General features: G+C 39.3%; 1 protein-coding gene across 2 annotated transcripts in view; it reads right to left on the bottom strand.

The window, feature by feature from the left end:
• IQGAP2 (IQ motif containing GTPase activating protein 2) overlaps positions 1-24450 on the bottom strand; it is a 207295-nt gene that overhangs the window by 6285 nt on the left and 176560 nt on the right. For both annotated transcript variants that reach the window (XM_075182047.1, XM_075182056.1), the window contains 8 exons: positions 18853-19016; positions 18526-18750; positions 17874-18014; positions 16956-17040; positions 15739-15971; positions 14731-14863; positions 7127-7229; positions 4572-4713 (listed from right to left, as the gene is read on the bottom strand). In XM_075182047.1, coding sequence (XP_075038148.1) covers positions 4572-4713; positions 7127-7229; positions 14731-14863; positions 15739-15971; positions 16956-17040; positions 17874-18014; positions 18526-18750; positions 18853-19016 — 1226 coding nt within the window. The remainder of the gene's footprint in view (positions 1-4571; positions 4714-7126; positions 7230-14730; positions 14864-15738; positions 15972-16955; positions 17041-17873; positions 18015-18525; positions 18751-18852; positions 19017-24450) is intronic.

Here is a 24450-nt window from a genome sequence, read left to right as displayed (position 1 = left end):
AGGACAATCACAAAAGGTGGTTCTTGTCTTTGAAAAAACCCCACTAAAGAGTAGTAAATCAGTAAGAGGCGACCATACACCACTTAGACAGATTGAGCAGTTGTTTGAGATGAAGTTCACCAGCCTGGAAATACATAGCTACCAACTGTTCCCAGTTTCTAGGCACAGTCTTAGGTTTTAAAGATTTACCCCCTGACCCACTAATTTTACAATACAGTTTCCTTAAAACAGATATGGAAGATTTTTTTTATACAGAAAAAGTTCATATTTATTAGACAAGTATTCAGAATAATAAAAAAAACCTTTGTAACTATGTTAATTGGACAAGTCATAGTGGGGGATTACACATATTGAGGTCTACTAAGTCTATACAGCTCGCTATAGTCTTAAATGTACCTGCCCAGCAGCCAAATGACCCAAGGGACTGTAAGAAATCCTGCCAACTGTCTGCAGTGTTAGGAGTTATATCATACTTGGCAACTCTCCCAGAATGTCCGGGAGACTCCCGAAATTCGGGTAGGTCTCCCGGACTCCCGGTAGAGCAGGCAAGTATCCCGCATACAACAACGTCCTCCTCAAAATTACGCGATTTGCGGTGAATCGCTGCATTTTGGCTCCGCCCCCACAACAAAATGGCATTTTGTCGCAGGGCGGGGGCTAAAATGACACAATTCGCCGTGCCCCAACCATGCCATCCTGCCTGGGATCTCCCAGAATGAAGTTTCCAAAGGTTGGCAAGTATGAGTTATATACTAAACATCTGTGGTTGTTGACTGTTTAGCAAAAACTTTCCCATCACACTTGTTTAGCTTTTAAATAAAAACAAAATGCACTTCAGCTACATGGGAAAGAATGCATTCCAGATTTAGTTACTAAGAACAAAATAGATACAAATTAATGACGACAGAACTCATTTTAACTAATTCCTTTGATTGATTGCAATCAGAGTAATTAGTTCCCTATAAAAGGCACTTTAGAAGGAATGTTTAGCTACTTGCACTACATGTACAAGACATCCCTGAAAAAAGCCCTATCGGGTGAAATGCGTAGGGGGAAAAAAATACATCATTCATACATTTTTCAGCTTTTGGACATTCGTTTTTTGATTGCTCTAACAGTTAAACCGGCCTTTTTTTTGTTTTTTCTTATTAATTTGTACCAGCATGATCAGGAGACACAGCCGACGACCCAATACTATCCGTATGCGCAGTTTCCGGACAGCACCTGTGAATGTCTCTCGGATCTACTTAGACATCTCCCCACTAGGGAGACTGGTTACTTCTTACAGACACTTGTTTTAGTACCTACAATCCCATCTACGAGTGGGTGGACATATTATATTTCTTCTAAACCGTGAGTCAAAGCCATTTTTAGGATTACACACTTTACTGTTTGGGACATTGTTTTATTAAGACATCGGCTCTCTCTTTTTTGGAACTGCCCGTTTCTTGGTCTCCGTTTTTTCTGGACTCTCCATGTTTAGCCATCATCAATTCCATGTATATTTATATATATATATTTTTCCCTTGAAGATATTTATTTTGGACTATACCAATGGTAGTGTTTACTGTATGAATTTATGTATAATATACATTATATATCCTTCGGTCCGGACCTGGATATTTTAGCCCCCTGTGGGCAGTTTGATTACATATATTGATTTTAATGTCTAATGCACTGAACTAATTTATCTTTGTGCCTGGGAGTGTATATGTTTTCTGTTATATATTTGAAGAGGACCCACCTCCATAACACTGTTCCCTCTGTGGCTGCATTATACACTTTTATTAACGAAGCGCGGGGATTCCATTTGGTATTCTATCCATAATTTATGGATGTTTGATGTTCATCTTTATTTACATCAACATGCAAAAAATGCCCCTTTGGGGAAGCAATGGACCATAAGCAAGTCTCCCAAAATAAAGCAGGCTGCCCAATGCTTACATTAAAACAAATTGGGAACAATCAAGAGCAGGGAGATTGGCAATATCCAAAGGAGGAATAGTTATCACTTTCCCACTTTCTGTGGCCAATCTGGTGAATTGTAAATTCAAAGTCTAAAAAACGTTGAAGAATTTCGAGGTGAACATATTAAATAGCTGGCTGGCTATTTGAGGTGGGATGTATGATAACGAAGATATTTATAAAACTGTAGTCAACCTTTCATTGGCTTAAGGGTTGTTAACCTGTGCACAGGACGGTTCGGCATCTTTGTCTTGAATTCCAAAAAACATTGTCCGTCACTGCCTGTGATTAGTGAATGAAAAATACAGGTCTACATGACCGCCATGGAGAGTCCCGATGATCCTTTTCTTGAAAGTTGTGTAGTAACAAATAGTTAACCAAATAACAACCGAATGATAATCTAGTTTTGCAAAAGAATCTAAATTGTAAAGTTATATTTCAATGAAAATAATGTTTAATAATCTTGTAGCCAACAGTAAATTAATAAAGATAATATATATTGTTAATATATTCACAATTTCCAAATAAAAAGATGATAATAATTGCTCGATCACTGTACTTGTAATACCAGGCCTGACATTCATCATACTGCAGAAAACAGGGGGACTGTTGCACCAAATTGGCTATATGGCTGGACTGCAACCCCCCCCCCCTCCCACCCCCCCCCCCCCCCACACACACACCTCCAGGGCATAGCTATCCCAGCTGCTGTAAGATACAGATGTTTCTCATTAGGCCGTGAGAGAGGCGTACAATGGAATGGAAAGTCTATGTACTGTATAAATGAGAAATCATTGCTCTTCACACACATTGGCTGATGATTAAAGGGTTTCAGATAGCTGCTATAAAAGTATTTTTACATCGTGCACTAATTTGAATCATTATCTTTAGCAATGTTAGACGTTCATCTAGAAATTCACCACAAATAATTTCAAGCACATTTTCCCACATGAGCTCTGATTAGTGGGAAGTAAAAGGCACCCATAGAAATATTAGATGCAATCCAAGGATTTCTATTAAAGAGCTTTACATTTTGTTGATGAAAAGTAAAAACTAGGGATGTGCACCGGACACTTTTGGTGTCTCGTGTTTTGGATTCGGATTTGCTTGAGGTTTTGGGTTCGGATTTGTTTCGCAAAACACCTGACGAAAGGTTTTGGTTCAGATTTATTTTTAAGCATAAAAAGTGCTAAAAACCAGTTTTGTGGTTTTTTTTTCACTCCTACGCTATTATTAACCTCAATAACATTCAATAACAATCATTTCCACTAATTTCCAGTCTATTCTGAACACCTCACAATATTGTTTTTAGGCCAAAAGGTTGCACCGAGGTAGCTTGAGCACATAATGCCAAAAAAAGAGGTACAAGATGGAATTGTTCTGGGCCCTCCCTCCCACCCCTCGCGAGATTCGACGCGAGACTTGGACGACAGAGCCTCGTTTTCAATTTTTTGCCCGCCGGAAATATCCGAACAGTGCTCGGATCCCGTTCGGATCTGCACTGTTCGGGTGGGCTCGGATTAGCGGAATCCGAGCCCGCTCATCTCTAGTAAAAACACATCAGGTGCTGACTTATGTGGCCCAAGCAGTTAAGTGACAATTTTCACATATGAATTAATACGCTGTCCATTACAATGGCTCCCTCCTTACCTCTATAACCTCAATACAATAATCCTAATGAAGTCTCACAATGCAAACACTCCCATTTACATTTGATAAAAAATGAGCTCTAGTTTGTCTGATGGTTGGCAAGCTTACTTCTCATTAAATGTCTCTCTTTTCCTCTATAATAGTGATGAGCAACTTGGACGCATAGGCGGCCCTCTAACCTTCAAAAGGGCCGTACATTACCCTTAATCTCAGTAATGGGGTAAAACAATACATCAAACAAAGACACCTTTATGTAATAACCCATCAGAAGGCATTTTAATGTAGGACAAGTGTAACAAGCTATAACAAGAAAATCTGAAAAAGGCGGACGGAGTTGGGTGATGACTGCAGGTGAGGACCGTCTGTTACCCATCACTGCTCTATAAACCGTGTGATTCTAAGTCCAGTCTGCTCTGACCTTGTCCTCTAGGACCACAACCATGTCAGAGATTAATGGAATTTGGATGACCAACTAGGTAATGTTAGACAGGGTCGGCCATAAATTACAGCATGACCATCTCAATCAACACTTGACTGGAAACATTCAGGAGTTGGTCGAAATTGGACCTAGATCCACCCACTTGGTGTTCCACTCAAGCAGACATATTTATTCATCTAAACAAATATTAGCACTTTAGTAATTAACTGCTTCGCAATCTACACAGCAGGTCAATAGACTTTAAATGCAATTCAAAATGAAATTGCACTATATGATACAACCGGTTTGACATGATATGTAATCTTGCAGTACAGCAGAATGCTACTGGAAAATTCCATCCATTCCACTAAAGCTTTGAAATGTCAACGTTCCAATAGTGTTTTGAAATGTGCACAACCATGTTTACATAGTTAGAGTTAGTATGGAATAACAATCAAGTTTCTTTAGGTTCTACGTGAAGAAAATAAAGTCTCAGTGAATTGTACATAAACAATATACTTTAGATCAAAATACTTACTTGATCATCAGGCTCTTCATATCTTTATCTTCCCCTTCCCGCAAATCAAATTTACTAGTCAGTGAAAGGGAGATTTCAGTTTTTGCCATCTGACTAAGCGCGCTCTCTTTGTTGGGGTCATTGGAGTCAACTGTACCCTCACCTGCCGGGAAAAATAAAATCTAGTCAACAATTTAATCTATAGTAATGTATAAAAAAGAAAAAGCATGACTGTTTACCAGGAAAATAATATACCAGAAAGAGTAGGACTTTCCATTGTATGATACTTAAATGGCGGCAGTAGTGGTGTATATTTGTAGCATTATTGGCAAGGAAAATGCAGATATATTCTTTCCCATGATCCCAATGTGCACATTTATTACTACCACAGTGCAATCCCCATAGATTGTAAACTGGTGAGCAGGGCCTACTTTTGCAAGAAGGTAGGTACTCTGACTTAATTTGTACATTCCTGATGGTATTGTGTTACTATGAGGTAGAAGATGTTAATTACCAATGTAAAGTGCTTGATTCTTATGCAGGCAATATGAATTCCAATGATCAGTAAATGACTATTGCCTGTATTAGAATCAAGCACTTTACATTGGTAATCTTGGCGATATAAAATTAACATCTTCTACCTCATAGTAACACAATACCATCAGAAAGATACAAATTAAGTCAACGAGCGCCTACCTTACTTCTTGCAATTGTTATATAAGGGTGGGACCCCCCTAATTGGCAGCGCTGCTCTTGCAACCAAGAAGGAGCGCAGGCCCTTGAATTATTCTATATACTTATCTCTTTGTCTGCATTACTCAGTACTGCTTTATTACAGTGTTTGTCCCCAATTGTAAAGCGCTACGGAATAAGCTGCTGCTATATAAATACACAAATAAATTTCATTTTTGATGACGACATATGGAAACTATATAATATATAGAGTAATGTAATAATCTAACGCACAAACATTTGTGTTCGTCCACATGAGGGTAATGCTTGCATTCTGTTTGACATGAGTATACCGTTGGGTAAATACCCGCCGCTTGGGGCTTACAGAAACCTTTGCTATAGACGCAAGCTGCAATGAAACAGATGGCACAAGAAATGATTCAGACACAGTTTCTAATGGTCACTTATGTGCCACGTATTTCATTGCCGTGTTGTAGGGATCACCGCAGTAGGTACCGGATGGTATGCATGTGTTTAGATGCATTCAAACAGGATGCAAAATTAATATTCTGCTGTGTGTGCTCACATTCATTACAGTATTATGCACCACAGAAAGGAAGTCATAAAATGAAGCCCTGTAACAAACTGATTGTATAAACAAAAACAAAGCAAGATGCAATGTACAATCTGAAAAAAGAATATGTACTTATTACATACTATAGATTATAAGGTAAAACAATGTATTTCTACAAATTACAAGTGATCTATTACACCCATTAAAACAATTGTTGTGCAAAGTTTCACATCTCATTTAGCTCCATAGAAGATCATTTATTTATATAGCACCACTAATTCCGCAGCGCTGTACAGAGATCTGACTCTCATCAGTCCCTGCCTCATTGGAGCTTAGAGTCTAAATTCCCTAACACACGGGACAATATTTGGTGACAGCCAATTAACCTACTACCAAGCACAGTCTTAGTAATAATTCCTCTGTGGATCACTTCCTCCTCAGGTAAATGAATGCAGGTCACATATGCAGCGATCAAGCCTCAAAGCATCAGTGGCCAATTTTGATCTCACACACACAGACATATAGCAGTCATCTTGCGACCCCATTTACTAACATCATACTCCAATCGATTTTCATCAGATTATTGTTGTAGAGTTTTGAGGCTTCACACACTGAGATACAAGGTGTATTTCCAACAAACGTTGCCGAAAACACAGTAAATGGCCAGAATTACATGCTCTCTTTCCAACATTTTTTTAAATAAGTTATTCAGACTAGTTTCCAGATAACATAGAACCGGTTTCTCTTGGCAGTTTTGTTTATGATTAATTTATCCTGAAGCTTATCATACAACTGATCATTTTCTTTTCCAAGTATACATGTGTGATATATCTTAAAGGTATTTTTGAGTGCTTTTTCTATTTGTGGGTATAAGCTGTGACGTTACTGAAATCTTACGTTAATCATTTAGGTTATTGAAATGCATTGTGCTAGTCTAATCACGTAATAATTTAAAACAAACAAGAATTACGTAACGCAAGCTAAGTTGGCATTCAGAAGGTTTCAGATGGGACGCCTGCTTAAGACGGCTCATATGACATGTTTGATACAAGGTTTGAAAAAGAGCGACTTTATATTTGTCGGATATTGCAAAATCAGTAAACGAATACGTCCAACTTGCAATTGCTTTCGTGGTACATAATGTGTGGGTGATGCGTGTGACCATGTGTGCTTGTTTTGAAGTGAAACCGAGCCAACAATAACTATTTTACTTATCTGGCCAGGCACAGAACACTGAACAGGAAATGAGTTAACAAGAAAAGGTCACTTTTACACAATTAAAACGTTCAATGACACAGGCAAGAAAAAAAAAACCCTGAAACAAACTTACCAAGAAAAGATTCCACATCTGGGACGGAACCAAGAGCCTCAAGCAGCTCATGTAGAACATCATTGTGGTCTGGTGAAATAGCGTCCTGATGTTCTAAAAGCAGCTGCAATGACAAATCAGTGACCTATTAATCTCATTTAAAATAATATTTGGCTGTTAGCATTACTAGCAAGTAAAAGAGTAAAACAAACCTATATTTACAGGTTGGTTTCATTTAAACTTTTCTTAGTCTACAAACATTCAGCAAAGCATGTAGGCATGTGTTATTCCAGACAGAGAACCTTAGATCTCTGAACATTTGTATTTACTAAAGAGTGGAAGCTGCCATATTGTTTGTTCAACCAAAGTGATGTTAAAAAGTAGCCATAGACTGAAATGGAACAGCGCCACTAGCGGCCACATCATAAAAATGGAAGAATGCTGGTTTGCCTTTACTAAATATTAGGGCAACTTTTAGATGACTAATTACTTAGACATAGGAGTACCCATGTTTATATAAACACAAATCTACAAAACAGGTATTGGTTTTTAGAGTAGCTAATGCTTTAAGCATACATTTTTTGCTTTTCTAGATTGGCTTTTTTATTTTTATTTTAAATTCAGTCCTATACAGCATACAATGCAATACAGAGGGAAAAACAACAAGCAAAAGTGACATGCTCATTGCCTGAGGGGACGTTAGATTCTCACTCTAAGCAGTCACCAAAACGTTGTCACTTGATAAAGTTTGTCACTTATGTGAAGTGTGCATAACTCCCAACTTTCTCCCTCATTGGTGGGGGTGTAGAATTAAATGCAATGTTGGTTTTCCTTTCTACAGCAGCTCTTTGCTTGCCGATACATTTGTCCCTTATCAATATAGTTTATATAGCTAGGTTTATTGTCTTATAAATTATTTTAGCTTTTTATTTCATCCCATATTGAAAACAGTGAGTTGTATTATCTACCTCTGATGAAGCGGCGGCACGCCGAGAAACGCGTTAGGTTTGATACTCAGAGTATAACCAGGTGGTGGCCAGTTTATAACCCCGGGGTTGTTTTGGATTGAACAGGGCACTTTAAGCCGTTATTTTAAACCTTACTGGAGACCGTGGAGTAGGACCTCTTATGGCAGCGTGGAATCCATGGGCTTATGAAGATAAGCTAAGTACCTGATAATATCTACAAGTGCTGATTGCACTGATCGGTGCATTTAATATTGGGACACTGATACAGGTTCTTTAATTATCCACTATTACATTGGCCTAAGAGGATCACAATACTTCCATCAATATCTAATTCTCCTGCTTGTGAATGGACATTGATAACGGCAATTTTTCTATATATGGTACCATATTAATCATTTTTCTGGCCATTTCATTTGATTGATTGATGGTTGACTTGCTTACTTTATTAGCGGTCAGCGTCTATTTCAATATTGAATTTAATATGGTTATATGTCTTATCCGTATTTTACTTGAGAATAAATTGTAATTTTAATATGCTTGATGCTTTGCGCTCTTCCTTGTTTGGTATGTTATTTTGTATTTTTGACAGATCCAGATTCTGTCTTTGAAGAGCTGCAGCATTAGTTTTTCTTGAAGGATAATTGCAGTGCCTTACAAATGTATACGAGTTGTATTCCAAGCTGCTAGGATATAGTATTGGTATGGCTCACGCCTGTGAATACATTCATAAATGGAATTGAATCGTAGTGTGAAAAAAAAAAAAAAAAATCCACAAAAATCAACAACCATCAAAAAAGTAAAAAGCAGCTGCACACCGTTTCTGCTATAAATACAACAGAATTTATGAATGTATAATACAAAATCAAAAACACGCTAATTGAAACCAGGACACAGACATGGATGTTTAATTATAAACTATAAACATGATCAGGATAAAAGTACAAATTAATCTAATTTATTTGATAAACAGGTTGATCATTAATAAGAGTATAAGTATATCAGAACACAACAAAGAACACAATGGAAACAGTTTAGAATCTTTGTATTTCGAGTGTTCCATAGCAGACTGCTCTGGTTGCTGGATGGAGAACAGTATGCCTTCATTATAGAAAGGAATTAGGTTGCACTAATGGAGATTGGAAATATAAATTACACCTTATTACTACTAAATCATGTATAATGTTAATCTCAAATCATTTGTTACAATTAGCTGTACTGTTTGTACCAGAAAATAAACCTTAAATGGCTGGCATGACTCCCAGAGTTAAATGTGTTTTATAGAATTAACAGGCAGTTTCTATACAAATAAAAAAGACGATGAATAGTTTTCTGCTAATTGGCCAAAGCCATATTACATAATAAGATGTATATGGCAATACAATTTTAAAATCTGGAAAAACCTTTAACATGGGATATCCAATACAGCATGTGAGTTTAAGACTTGCTGGTAAAGGATTAATGCCTTTTGTTGGGAGGTGGTAGGGGGCAGGGGATGTGACTTCACATCTCAGAGAAGGGGTTACCTGGGACATGGGCAGAGTGGACAGAAAAAAAACCAGATAAAGGAAAGCTGAAGGGCTCAAGGAAGACATAAATGATAGATGAAGAAACAGGAGTGGTGGGGGAAACAGGAGTGGTGGGGGAAACAGGACGGCCCCAGTCATTCATTTCATGTTTCCATACCAGCACTTCTAAATTCCCACTTCCACCACTGTCTGTGGCCCTAATATACATATGCCAGCCGCTCAGACTGAAACAATTTAGCAGAATTTTAGCACATATTTTTTTCAATGACAAATATTACAAGAATCCACTATTATTATTAAAATGCAAATAATATGGAAACATTTCTGTTAATGTTTTTAATAACAATTTTGGTCTGCTAGTTTGCTAATACATTTTAAAATGAAAATGTCCTCAGCTCACACCCTTCCATTTAGGATGAATATTTAATATAATTATTATTATTATTATCATCATTTATTTGTTGGGCGCCACAGGATTTTCGCAGCGCCTTACATAGTACGAACAGTAGACCATGCAGGGTAAAACATTACAGAACAATAAACACTAAGTACCAATGCTTCAGAAACTCCGGGCAGACAAATGGAGAGAGGGCGGAGCAGAAGAGTCGGTATGGAGACAGGAGGGGAGAGGGGCCCTGCTCATGCGAGCTTACATCCTAAGGGAGGATGGACAAAACAGGCACAAAGGGAGGCAGTGGTGCAAGGGAGATAAAGGGACCAGGGGAGAGGGGGAAGAACAAATGGAGTGGATGAGGGGTTAAGTGGATGGTTGGTAGGCTTTCAGGAACAGGTGAGTTTTGAGCGCCCGTTTGAAGGAGCACAGATTGGGAGCGAGATGGATGGAGCGAGGGACGTCATTCCAGTGCAGGGGGGCAGCTCGGGAGAAGTCTTGGACTCTGGAGTGGGAAGAGGTAATAAGAGTGGAGGAGAGGCGACGGTCATTTGCCGAGCGCAGGGAGCGGGCAGGAGTATGAAAGGTAAGGAGGTTAGAGATATAGGGAGCAGTAGACTGGGAGAGAGCTTTGTAAGTGGTAGTAAGGAGTTTAAAGAGTATTCTGTAGGGGAAAGGGAGCCAGTGTAAGGCCTGGTAGAGAGGGGAGGCAGAGGAGGAGTAGCGTGAGAGAAAGAGGAGTCTAGCAGCTGTGTTGAGTACAGATCGGAGCGGGGCGAGATGGGTGAGAGGGAGGCCGGTGAAGAGGAGGTTACAGTAGTCCAGGCAGGATGATGTGGAGAGCATGGATGATGGTTTTGGTGGCGTCTTGAGAGGAAGGGTCGGATGCGGGCGATGCTGCGCAGTTGGAAGCGACAGGTTTGAGCAAGGGATTGGACGTGGGGGGCATAAGAGAGAGAGGAGTCAAGGGTGACACCCAGGCAACAGAGTTGGGTGACAGATGAGATGGTTGTGTTGTTAACAAGGATAGAGAGGTTGTGGTGAGAGGGGAGTCTGGAAGGAGGAAAGACAATGAGTTCCGTTTTGGAGATGTTAATTTTGAGAAAGCGTGAAGACATAATTAATTGTGGGGGCAACATTTACATTTCAAACCCATGCTGTTCCCTTATCTATGTGGGAACATCTATAGCTATGTGGGTCATAATGTAGAGTAAAGCTTCACAACTGCAAAGCCTTATGATCCAATAACAGAAACAGTTGACTACTACCAGAAAAATTACAGACTGGCTGACGGATATAGGGAAACAAAAACAAAAAGGTGATTGTGTTTTCCAAAGTCTGAACATCTGTAGCCCAAACACAGCCAAATCTCACTTTTTAAACATAACTGTGCACAGGTATCATGTAAATAAGGTATCATGACGCAGAAACCAGGACCTAACTTTATATTTTTGGTTTCCTTCTAGCCATTTATTTAAAGCATAAAGCAGTGTTTGCTTTCCATTGACCTGGGTTACTCTTATTTTGTTTTGGAGATGTGAAATACCTGTGTGTGTAGAGATCTACTGCATCGTTTGGCTTATTAGCAATACAGTTATATTTGTCACCTAGAAAAACTGATAACTTGCAGAGACCAGGTCCATAGTTGTGTTGCTCTTTGTTATTTAAGTCATACTTGCCAACTTTCTAAAGTTGCCTGCTGTGGAGGTGGGTGTGTTGGGGGGCTCCAAAATTTGCGTGATTTTGGACTTGCCCCTGTGACGTAATGACGGAAACGCTGCATTTTACGGCAGGGGGCGGGGTCAAACGCCGCGATTCCCGGGGAATCGCGGCGTTTTGGACCTAATTTTGCCCACTAGGAAGTGGGCAGATGCGGGAGAATGCCACACTCTCCCGGAAGTCCGTGAGACTCACGCAAAATGCGGGAGTCTCCCGGACAATCCGGGAGAGTTGGCAAGTATGAATTAAGTGGCTACTGTAAAACAAAGGTACATTATATTGTAGACCTAAGTTTTGTATGGCTCCTTTAATCAACGCAAGTTTACTCATGTCTGAAAGCTATTCAAGGGATATTGCACTATATACGCCAATATTTTTATAAAACGGGTGTTTTGAATATTGTTCCCTTAATTTGTTTCCTAGTTTTCACTTATGTTTAATAACAAGCATTAAAACATTGTATTAATTACTAAGAGCTGGAAAAGAATTTCCATTTTACCATTCAAAAATAGTTAATATGAAAAGCATACGTAGCAGAGAGAGGACAACTTGATGTTCTAAACTTTTATTTGCAGTCTACAGTAAACAATGACATAGAAGTCAATAACACAACATATTAACAGTCATTTGACTTCCAGTAAGTATATATAAAGGCATGTGGGTGTAATCATTTCCCTTCAGTACATGTCACCAAGAACAGAAAATTAACAAATAACCATAAAATCTTTAAGCTTTGAGTCATAGGTTTAACTGAGGAATATAGATATTATCAGAAATATAAATTCTGACTCCTGGAAAAAAACAAAACCAACTAGTTCATCCAGTCTTCATATTGTAATAATCTACTTGCTGGCAGACTAACTCCACAGACCTTACTGTACAAAGGTGCTTCTTTCGGTTGCCTTTCAGTTTTTACATGAGAGTGCTGGTATTTTGTGATAAATCGGGTGTGATCTATCTATTTGATAGAGTGGCCTAGTCATTTGAAGGTATGTCTGGATGGATTGGGGGTATATCCAAGTGTGGTGAAAATAGGGTGCCAGGCAACTTGAAAATAAGGATTAAGGCCACTTTTCATCCCCTCTCACCAGTAGTTTCTTGGGTTATGTAAATGTACATGCTGCATTAGGTGTTTTAAATGTTTAACGCTACACAGTCATCATTTATTTATATAGCGCCACTAATTCCGCAGAGCTGTACAGAGAACTCAGTCCGTGCCCCAATGGAGCTTACAGTCTAAGTTCCCTATCCCACACACACACAAAAACTAGGGTCAATTCAATAGCAGCCAATTAATCTACTAGTATGTGTTTGGTGTGTGGGAGGAAACCGGAGTGCCCGGAGGAAACCCATGCGCAAACACGGGGGGAAAACATATAAACTCCACACAGATATGGCCATAGTCGGGAATTGAACTCGTGACCCCAGTGCTGTAAAGCAGAAGTGCTAACCACTAAGCCACCGTGCTGCCCAGTCGTTAAATGTCGCCAGGTGTGCTCCCAAAGCAAAGCTACATTCTGTAACATGTCCCTTAAAGGAAGTACTGTCACTTGGGTACAGTACAGTCCCCAGGTCACTGGCACCATAGCGAATGTTGGTGCCAACCAGTGATATTACTCTTGCAGGACTTCCGCCATTAGTGGTCGCCATATTTCACATGAAGTGGCGGTCAGCTATAAGTATTATTTTAGCCAAGAAGTCTGGAAACGGTTACATCAGGAGGTGGAGATATCAGGTGTAATCATGTTTATTGTGTGGGTTAGAGGGATCCCACTGTTTATCATCTCAGCCCAGCAGACTTACCAAAACCCAGCCAGCAGGGTGCCTCGAGGGATAACTGGGGAATAGGTGACAACCCCTCTAATGAGCAGTCCAATGCAGAGAGACTTTGAGATTAAAGTACTCTCCTTGTGGCAGTCCACACCACCGTGGGAACCAAACCAGGGAGAAGACAAGGTTTCGCACCATTAACAGAAGTCTTCTGCTTGGACAGTTCTGACTATGGCGTTGGTGATTAGGTTGTTTAAGCCTCCATGGACTTTGCAAGCCTGCCGAAAGCAGGAGACATTTAACTTGTTCACCACCTTTCCAGTAGAGGAATGAAGAGTGCACATTAGCAGCTGGGAAAGTGAGAGAATGGTGACTATAGAGTCTCTTAGTTATGGTTGTATTATGTATACTAGGTTTATTGTGGTGAACCCACTGGTAATTGTTCAGTAATCGAGCTGTGATACTGTGTGCTGAGTTTGAATAATAAAGTACCTTTACTTTACTCTATTACTCCTAGGTGATTTTTTTTTACCCACAAGGGGTATATGATGTACATGACTGGTACATAAGATTGTTTCCAGGCAAACCAGCCTGTTGGTGCAGAAAGAGAGTTAAACATAAACAGGGTATCTTCATACCCTGGCAATGTCTATACAATTGTATTATCCTGGGAGAGACGTCAGATTCAATGTATATTATGGGTGGATGTAGCAGAAGTCCATAGGGAGGCAGCTTTTATTTGCATAGTGCTTACGTCATGTACTTTATTATCTTTCAACACCATCTTTTCTATACAGTAACTTGTACAGTAACTATACAGTAACTTGTAGAATAGTTTATATAAATCAATCCAAGGTCACTCTCTTCTGTAACAGGATAGGCAATGCTACAAAATGCGCTTCATAAAAAGAGGTGTGCTAAGTGAATGAACTAGGGCTTACGGCACAAATGAAGAGCTTAGTCAACAAGTTGCATGCCTACAAGTTTCAATGATTTAAAACTGACCCAGAGTATAGTATAGTATCAAGTAGATAAGATAACAAACAAATTTGTCCCATGATGTAGGGCTGTTCCGTTGGGCTGACAAAGGCGTTTTGAAGAAAACAATGACTACATAACATTACCCTATGCATGCAGTCTCTTGAGTATACTTGAGTCTGTTTTGTTTACCTCTGTATTATGAGTCTTGGTTCAACAGCAGTATGTGTACATACATTAGTTTATAGACCTACAATTATTACACATACTTACCGAATGGGTATTGATAATTTCTTCTATTGAAATGTATATCACAGGCTTGCTTAGTGTCACCAAGTCAGAAAACTCATCAATATTGAATTTCTCCTCTGGTTCAGGAACTTCACAAGCAGCTTGAAAGAATTTTCTAAATAAAACAAATCATAGTTTGGTCATAACTCGGCCACTTAGTAAATCAACCGCTGTATTCTGTGCTTCTCAAAGAAGAAACTTACACTTTCCAGATTTTTACCCTGAAAATCTGGGGTACAGCCCCCCCTACACAAACAAAGCGTAACAAGCTACCCACTTTTCAAGACAAAATGATTACTTAAACAATGTCATAGATGGCCAAACTACAACCCCTGATAGTATTCTTAAATAACCGCTCCAAAAAGCAGGGTCTTTATATTTTAGCTCTGTGGGAAAATCCTGGGTCTTCCAGTCTCCTTATTTGTGGCCGTATTAGTAATACAGGATCCCTGAAGGGATGTCCTGGTATTAAAGACAGTTAAATTTGAGGGCTAACAATCCGTTGTGGAGGCATAATGAGCATCTAGGTGTCTGTGGGCTGATTGAACTGCATTGTATCCTGCTCCTAGCGGTAACCATTTATTTGCAGCTGTCCCTGTATACTGTCCCTATATATTTACGATCAATCAAGTAAAGCTTAAAACTGTACTTCTTGGCCTCCTCTTCTCATAAACTGAACCTACAACTCCATGATTGGCCACCACTACTAGGACTACTAATCCAGTTTACCATGAACTGCGACCTTTCTAGATGTCTATGCACCACGTTACTCCCATTAACTTATTGGGGTACTGGTGTAGACTGTCGGCACAATGTAGTATCACATACCTATTGTCAGATAACACAGAAGAGGTTCAGGTATTTCTTGAGGTTGCCAAATAGCTTTGAAAAGTGGCCAATAAGACTTATTAATAGGGAAGGACACAGTAATCCTAATTGTGTTTGTGCAAACTCTTAATATTAAGACTAGTAATAATAAAAACTATTAACCTGAATTTCTGGTAGGTCTGAGACAGGTAGGTGTTCATGGAAGACATATGGGCATTTTCTCCATCAAAGAGTTTATTGGAAGCAGCGTGTTGTAGTACTTTAGCCACGGAACCCAAGTTCCTCCTCTGGTCTGAATGAATCTGTCCTCCTGCTGTCATGTCAATAATGTCAAATCCATCTGGAGCTACAATAGCAGGGTTCATGTACCGATAATAAAGGAGGTTTCCAACAATCTAAAGGGGGAAAACGTGCATTAAAAGTATGAACATTGAAAATGTATATTCACTGTTAAATAAAAGGAGTTTATTCACCGTTTTCAAAATTAGCTATGCCCACTGATTGCAGCAAAGGGACTAACATTTCTGTGTGCTGCATCATTCAAACATTATCTACACATCTATAAAAGACTTTACACAGAAATAAGGAACATGCAGGCTGTAGGAGGTACTGTACTTCACTGGAAAAACAAATACAATTCAGGAAAAGCAAAACAATACAATCAAAATGATGCCCTCTAGTGACATAAACAAAACATTTTATTTATATTTAAGCCACACACACACTGATGTTAATTTTATAGGTTTATAACAATAGTACAAAGCTTGAACGGGTCTAAAAATAGATTCCATTATTTCTAGTGTCACAATATCCATACAGGTCATTCAAATAATAATTAAAGACCTGCTAAGATGATATATATGTATATGACCAATAAATAAAATAGGAGGTAGGGCAGACTGGCTGCCCCACCACACCCCTTCATATTATCGGTTTGCTGTTCCATGATTATATCTAGTACTAACCCAGTATTAGGAAAGAGCTGGCCGAAAGGAAAATAGGAGATAGCTAAAATACCAAATAAAATCTATTTTAGAAATTCTCATCTTTGGGAAGCCCCTGGTAAACCAAGATTTGTTAATTAATCAGTAGCTCAGTGAATATGCAAATAGAGAAGGATTTACAATCTGCCTTACTGACAGGTCATTGTCTCTCACAAGGGCAGCACATTTATCTCCTACAGCTATGAACTTTCTAAAGATCTGATTGGCTACAGGTTGTTCTTTCTGTGCACGCTTCAAATCTGAAGACATACCAGACAGGCAGGAGATATAGACTGTATACAAGAAGGTGCTCAGACGCTAGTCAAACACACCTTAAAATGACATTCATCAGCAAGCTGTATGTGCATAAAAAATAAAATACATTAATGCACCCACCTTTAGGAGCTCATCTTCTGTCGCATCGGGAAATTTTTCGTGCAGGGAGTTTTTCAGAACTTTGGCCACATATCTCATTCCATAACTTCAGGAAAATTAAAACAAGGTAGATAAGTTTTATTAACACATCTTGGTGAAACTATTGCTACAAAGTGGGTCAATTAATGCTCTAGAACTACTTTAAAATCCCAGAGTTGGTCTGGATTCCTCCTGGACATTCTGGGAGTGTAGGTAAGTATGCCCTATTGGTACACCATGCCGCAGGTGGAAAAATCTTGCTATGAAGAATATATATTGCGATTGCTAATTTAATCATAGTACAGTACATTTCTCTAGGCTCCCCCTAAACCTTGGCACCCAAGGCGACCACATGCCTCCTATGTCTGGGGTCACAAGTTCAATCTGTGTGGAGTTTGTATGTTCTCCCAGTGTTTGCGTGGGTGTTTCGGTTTCCTCTCACACTCCAAAAACATACTAGTAGGTTAATTGGCTGTTATTAAATTGACCTAAGTCTCTCTCAGTCTCTGTGTGTGTATGTCACTTACCGGTAATTTAGACTTTAAGCTCCAATGGCACCGGGACTGATGTGAGCGAGTTCTCTGTACAGCGCTGCGGAATTAGTAGTGCTATATAAATAGCCGACGCTGATGTATTGGCTATTCCATTTATTAACATTTAACCTAACTTATCTTTTACAAATGGGTTATATTTTCTCTATATAAAGGTACAATGCCCACCCTTTATACATAAGAGTTTACTCGCTTCCTAATAGTGTGTGTGTGTGTGTGTGTGTGTGTGTGTTGGGGGGGACGGGACCCCACTGGCAGCATTCACATTTTATTGATATTGCTCTAAACATGTATTCTCCAGGCATCGTGCAGCAGCACTGCTCCAACAGCAAGACAGGGTTCTACTTACGGAATGAGATCCAGGGATGAGAATATAGAATGCAGAACCTTGTCTGTCACTGCACGTAAACTTTGTATTGAAGATTCCAGCTTATTAATGACTTCATTGTGCGATAAAGCCTGCTCAGTTGTAACGTCATATGGCAACTTGCTGAAAATATGAACACAGAAATTACAGAGCCAACTCTTTGAAAAACAATCTGCATTTAATCTTCCCAATAACCTATTGTGCTAGCCACCAAGTTCAAGAAATAAAACATACTCATTGCTTATACAGAGTGGCAGCAGACATGTTGTGGGTTGTATCTACAAATGCGTTGGAGAAGTCAGTGGGAAACAGCAAATTGAACACTCATTCAGCACACAAATCAGCCGCCTCCACTGTGTGCAGGTGAGGAGTATTAACAATATTGTGCTATTATAATGAAATAGGTCTTATGTCTCGCACTTATTTGCAATCCTTTTGTTTCCTGGGACACCTGTATGCAGCAGCACAGAGAGGGAGTGATATGGTTGGAGAAACCTGACAGACGTAGCCAACAATTGTAGCAATCCAATAAAATGCAGTACATCAAACTCAGGAAGGCTGTCAGGAACTGCATTGGATCAGTATGCCAATTATATCACAAATGGGTAAAATGAGTTAACATGGTACATCTAACCTTGCTTCTCCGGTGGCTGTTTCTTGCTGGTTCACCCACGCCTTGTACACCTCAACTGGGCTGGTGTTGATGATCAGCGACTTATCTTCAATGATCTCTTTTACCACAGGTGCCAACAGTTGGCGCAGTGTGTTCTGACCTCTGGCACCTCGATTGAAGCTGACCACCATCTTTATCACCGTTGGGTTCCCAGTGACTATATCTTGTATTTGGTCAACTTTGGACCTGTGATTTTAACCACAAAATTGTCATGTTTTAACTGTCTGTAGTCACACATACTTCTACGTACAAGTGTAGATTATTACAGCAATGTCCATCAATACGTACTTTATTTCTTCTTGCAGGGCAGTTTCAAAGAGTTTTAGAAGAAGATACTCTTCTCGCTGATTAGAAGCATAATTGTACAGTGTGAAGATCACAGTGTCCATAAACTTAGTTGATTTATTTTGCGGCATCTGGAAAATCACCTTGGCCAAGTATGTTGGGTTAGTCTAGGAAACAAAATTGTATCATGACATATCACGGCTTTACAGAATGAGAAAACACAACAATCTGTGTCCATAAGTCACCCTGTGTACAGTCGATATTTGAATTGTTGATCTAATAATACCATCGACTTTCTGAAGATCGACCAATGAATGTCTAGCCGTCGACCGCATACCGAATAAAGAAATCTGCGAAAAGGTGTTGCTCTGTAAAGAACATTTTAGCTTTTAGCCTACCAACATGTAGTTGGAATAAATAAAATCATTAAAAAGACAAACGCATTAAATTTAGAGACTAAGGAACCACGTCTTACATCCATTTAAGAAAATGGCAATGGTCTTATACAGAAACAAAATGCATCACTACAAGCAGAAATTTTAGCTGAATAATTTATATGTTATAATGTATTTGGTATAACGCAGTCACTGTGACATTTAAAGGACTGCTATATAAAACATTCAAATTAGTACGCTACATCATTTAAAAAGGCCTCACTGTCTTCCACCCCTTCCATGGGAATGCAGAGCTTTTCTTTCACATGTTACAGCAAGCAGACCGGGGTCAGAGGATTTAATCACATACGTTACATGTGAATGTAAATACAAACGATACATAATGTAAGCAAGACCAAATAGAAGATAAATCTACTTCTGTTCTTGTAAAGTTAAGCTCTGTACCAAATATGGTAGCAATGCCAACTGTCCTAGAGAAGCACAAGAGTTGTTGAAAAGTATTTCCTGACCCTTTTAAACTTGTTTGCAGTCAGTGGGCCGTGCTGTCTATACAGAGATTCTGGGGCATTCAGTTGACCTAGTGAGGCGCCACACAAAAATTCAGCTTGAATCCAGTATAAAAACATATAAAAGGATTCTTCAACCTAGAAGCAAATATTTTGTGTGATTTGTTTGTCTGCATTGCGCCTCAGAGACCATCCTTTGTGTCTTCCAACTGATATTGGAAAGAAGGTGGGATTTTATTTGTGGTGCATAAATATATGGTACATAAATACTATAAAACATAAGGTAATTAAATATAATTATACAAAAGCAATCAGTATTGAAAAGGTGGTCATACCTTTATTAGCAATTATAGTCTGAATTAAGTGTGGGGGAAATTTGTAGGCTATTATTGATTTCGTGGCTGGCGGGAGAAAATATTAAATGAGAATTTGATATTAATATAATGTTGGGGCTGGTGGAGGGGATATATCTGTTTACATTAGTAGCATTCCCACATAATAATGTCAAGAGTTAAATAGAACTACATAATAAATGGTATGCTATTAATTTAATGTTGAGTCTGGTTGGGAGGAAGGAGGCTCATTTATTAAACGTAAACACTATTATGTCAGGCTGGTTAGGGGAAGGAGGCCAAGTTATTAAATGTGGGTGCAATTAATTTAACGTTCAGACTGTATGGGGGAAAATAGGCATATTTATTAAACGTGAATACTATTTACTAAACTCTGGTGCTGATTGGGTGGAAGGAGGCATGCTCTGTTTATCAAAAAAAGCTACTGATTTAATGACCGGCTGGCTGAGAAGGGGGAGGCTCAACTGTTCACTCGCTGCTCAGCTATCCAGGAGGTGAGTAACATATATCGCTTTTCCAAACAGAACCTCAACACCCCATGCTCCGGCCAAGGAGCAATTGAGCTATAGACACCAGCAGCAGCACCAGGTAGTCAAACTACCAGAACATATAGGAGACAGCAGGACAGCGTTGTATAATGGCCTTGACCTTGTAGACAGCTAGGCAGATACCCACCCACCAAAGAAGGGCTTCGCCTCTCCAGCAGCATCTAATTCCACCTATCGTTCTGGGAGACATATTTCTGCAAGATAGCTGATTTAAGGAGTCCTTTGATATGCAGTGCCTTACACGTTTTCTTCATCTGACAATTTGCTGGGGTCATGTTCAAGATACGATAATAATAGTAGATAATGGCCATTAATTAGCGTCCATGTAACTAACCATAGTTAGAGCCAAGTCTGACGGAATTCTAGTGGGGAGCATTGCTGGGGAACAATTAGAATTGAGGCGCAGGTTTCTTTTAATGCATGTGCACACAAATATTTAAAAGTTATAGAAGAGTTGAACAAAAGGGGAACAGGGGAAACAAATTAACAGACAGAAAATGTGAGTATCAAAAGTATACTGCTAACATATGGTTTGTTGTTGCAGACAATGCGTCTATTGCATTACATACCCATGGACCAAGCTCAACGCTACTGTATTACATACCCATGGACCAAGCTCAACGCTACTGTATTACATACCCATGGACTAAGCTCAATGCTACTGTATTACATACCCATGGACTAAGCTCAATGCTACTGTATTACATGCCCATGGACTAAGCTCAACGCTACTGTATTACATGCCCATGGACCAAGCTCAACGCTACTGTATTACATGCCCATGGACCAAGCTCAACGCTACTGTATTACATACCCATGGACTAAGCTCAATGCTACTGTATTACATGCCCATGGACCAAGCTCAACGCTACTGTATTACATACCCATGGACTAAGCTCAACGCTACTGTATTACATACTCCTGGACCAAGCTCAACGCTACTGTATTACATACCCATGGACCAAGCTCAACGCTACTGTATTACATACCCATGGACGAAGCTCAATGCTACTGTATTATATACTCCTGGACCAAGCTCAACGCTACTGTATTACATACCCATGGACCAAGCTCAACACTACTGTATTACATACCCATGGACCAAGCTCAACGCTACTGTATTACATGCCCATGGACTAAGCTCAACGCTACTGTATTACATACCCATGGACCAAGCTCAACGCTACTGTATTACATACCCATGGACTAAGCTCAACGCTACTGTATTACATGCCCATGGACTAAGCTCAATGCTACTCAATGCTATTGCATTACCTTCAGTCCCCTCCCTATATATTGTTAAAGGAACTATTACTACTGTTCCTTGACTAACACTCTGCTTGGACTGTAAAACAACAAATATTTGGTACAAGTAAAATCCAATTTCAAACTACCAGATGTGCCAGACTTCTGCCCTGTGCTCATATTAGGTTTACATGCACAACCTGCTATTGCTAAAGTAAGTCCTCATTATAATATTACATGCCTACTTAGATTGCATTCCATTTCTACACATAAATACACTCACTGGAGTGCTGTTGTGGTTTGCCAATATTCTTAGTTAAAATCAACTGAGTAACTGACCCAGAAAGAATTTAACTATGGAACTTGTGATCTGACTTTAACACTGGTAGGGTGCTTAAAGTCGTAAATAGGTAGAGTATATACCTTTACAAAAAAAAGAGGTCTCATATCACCTACCACAAGAACATATACTTCTTTCTTCACCTTATCGAATCAAGGAATATTACCTACTTAACCAAGTATCTGCCTCTACTGGTGTCATACAGCTTGGATCTTACCGTGTGTATCATTAGACCTTCACAGCACACAGAATAGGGCCTTGCATTTCCAATTTTAATACTGCCAAAGGTGGCTTAGAACTTCCAAATTACCAAATTCAGCTTTGAGAAAAGTTGTTTTTCTTCTCCTGCTATGCTCAGGTAACCATAAACTCATACCTAGGCCTATACAAGCAATTCTTTCAACATATTAAGTCAGGTTTGGCTAACATGTGGCACTCCAGGTGTTGTGAAACTACAAGCCCCAGCATGCTTTGCCAATACATATCAGCTTATTGCTGGAAGGGTATGCTGGGACTTGTAGTTTCACAAAACCTGGAGTGCCACAGGATAGCCAAGCCTGTCTTAAGTGAATGAGTTTAAAGGTCACAGTCTTGCTATATCTGTATATCTGAGCCCTGGTTTCAACCACCCTTGCCGATCAAGTGGAGTCATCTCAGAGCGACATGCAAGGGACAACACAGGGAGGGCCATCGATATGATCCAAATTTCAAATATTACAAGGACCTCAACAGCAATAATATCTTTTGACATTGCTGGGAGATCCTATCAAACACTTCTCAAACTATGGTACAAATGTTAAAAGCAGTCTGACTAACTGGAGATTTCCCGACAGTCATACAAGCTCTGTACTCATCCCCATCAGCTAGAGTTATGATCAATATCCCCCTCAGAAGTAGACTCTATCTGCACCGGTCCTGATGATTACAGCCCTAGGAGCTATGATCAGCTCCTCATTCGATGTGCATGGAGTGGATATGGGTTACACTTCGAGATACCATTATACTCATATTCTAGCCATATTCTCTGGAAAAAGAAAGAACTTCCTTTGGGTCTTCACTTAAAAACCGCATGCATGAGATAGATATATATATATATATATATATATATATAATGAAAAATGCACTCGCCTTCATTTGGTCCCCTTTGTTCTGCAGGGAAAGATGTGGCTGCCCTTTACAGGTGGTTAAGAAGCCCATATTACTTTATTGGATTTAGGCTAACGCTCCTCTACTTGCATCATCCTACCATTTTAAATTGCTGGAGCAAACTGGCTTTCAAACTGTAACCCCCCCATCCTCTACATACTCATTGTAAGGGGTATTACTGTTGATATGATGTTTGCAAGTTTTATATGTTCCTTACATATTTTATATACATATTGTGAATATAAACATTTTAATAAAAAAAAAAATATATATATAAAAAAGCAGCCATTTACATTAATATAGACTCAGGGATCAGTTAGGTGAAAATTAATCTGTTCGCAGGTGACACAAATCTAACCAAGATGCGCAGCTCTGGACAATGTAGCAACTTCCAACCTGACTTCACCATACTTCAATACTAACACCATGATAAAAAAATCAACGCCAAAAGAACAGAAGCCATGATACCTTCATCTATTAACCATGTAGCAGAGCCAAATCACTGTCACTATCTTAGGAGACACCATGGCATTTGTTACAAAATTCAAATATCAGGCTACTTGACTTCAAACTCTCCTTTGCAGACCACTTGGACATAGAGATTAGGGGCCTGATTCATTGAGGAAAGTATAACAAAAAAAAAGGAGTACATATTGCACCATGGCAAAACCGTGCTGCGTTGGAGGGGGGATGTAAATTTAAAATTTGATGGCAGATTTGGGGTAGGACATGTCTTCGATCAACTTTAAATTTCAGTGTAAAAGTAAAGGTATTAAAGCATTTGTGTGCTACATGACCAAACAACCAGTATTTAACAAATGTGCACAATAATAAACTAATTTTCACCCCCAACATGGTTTATCCAGGAGAAAATGTACTCCTTTTTTTGTTATACTTTCCTTAATGTATCAGGCCCTAGGTTGTTTTTTTTTTCAGGTTAAACTGCCTACTGAATACAGAGGCCTATAGAATAGTTCAGTCTACATTCCGTTCTCTTATTGACTAGGCCGACGTTTTATAAAGCCAATGTGCTACTTCATAACTGTGGAAACGGAACTTTCCATTCTT

This window comes from Mixophyes fleayi, chromosome 1, assembly GCF_038048845.1.
Source record: "Mixophyes fleayi isolate aMixFle1 chromosome 1, aMixFle1.hap1, whole genome shotgun sequence".
Lineage (NCBI taxonomy): Eukaryota > Metazoa > Chordata > Amphibia > Anura > Limnodynastidae > Mixophyes > Mixophyes fleayi.
Note: the sequence above shows the minus strand (reverse complement) of the source record. Positions and strands in the feature narration are given on the sequence as shown.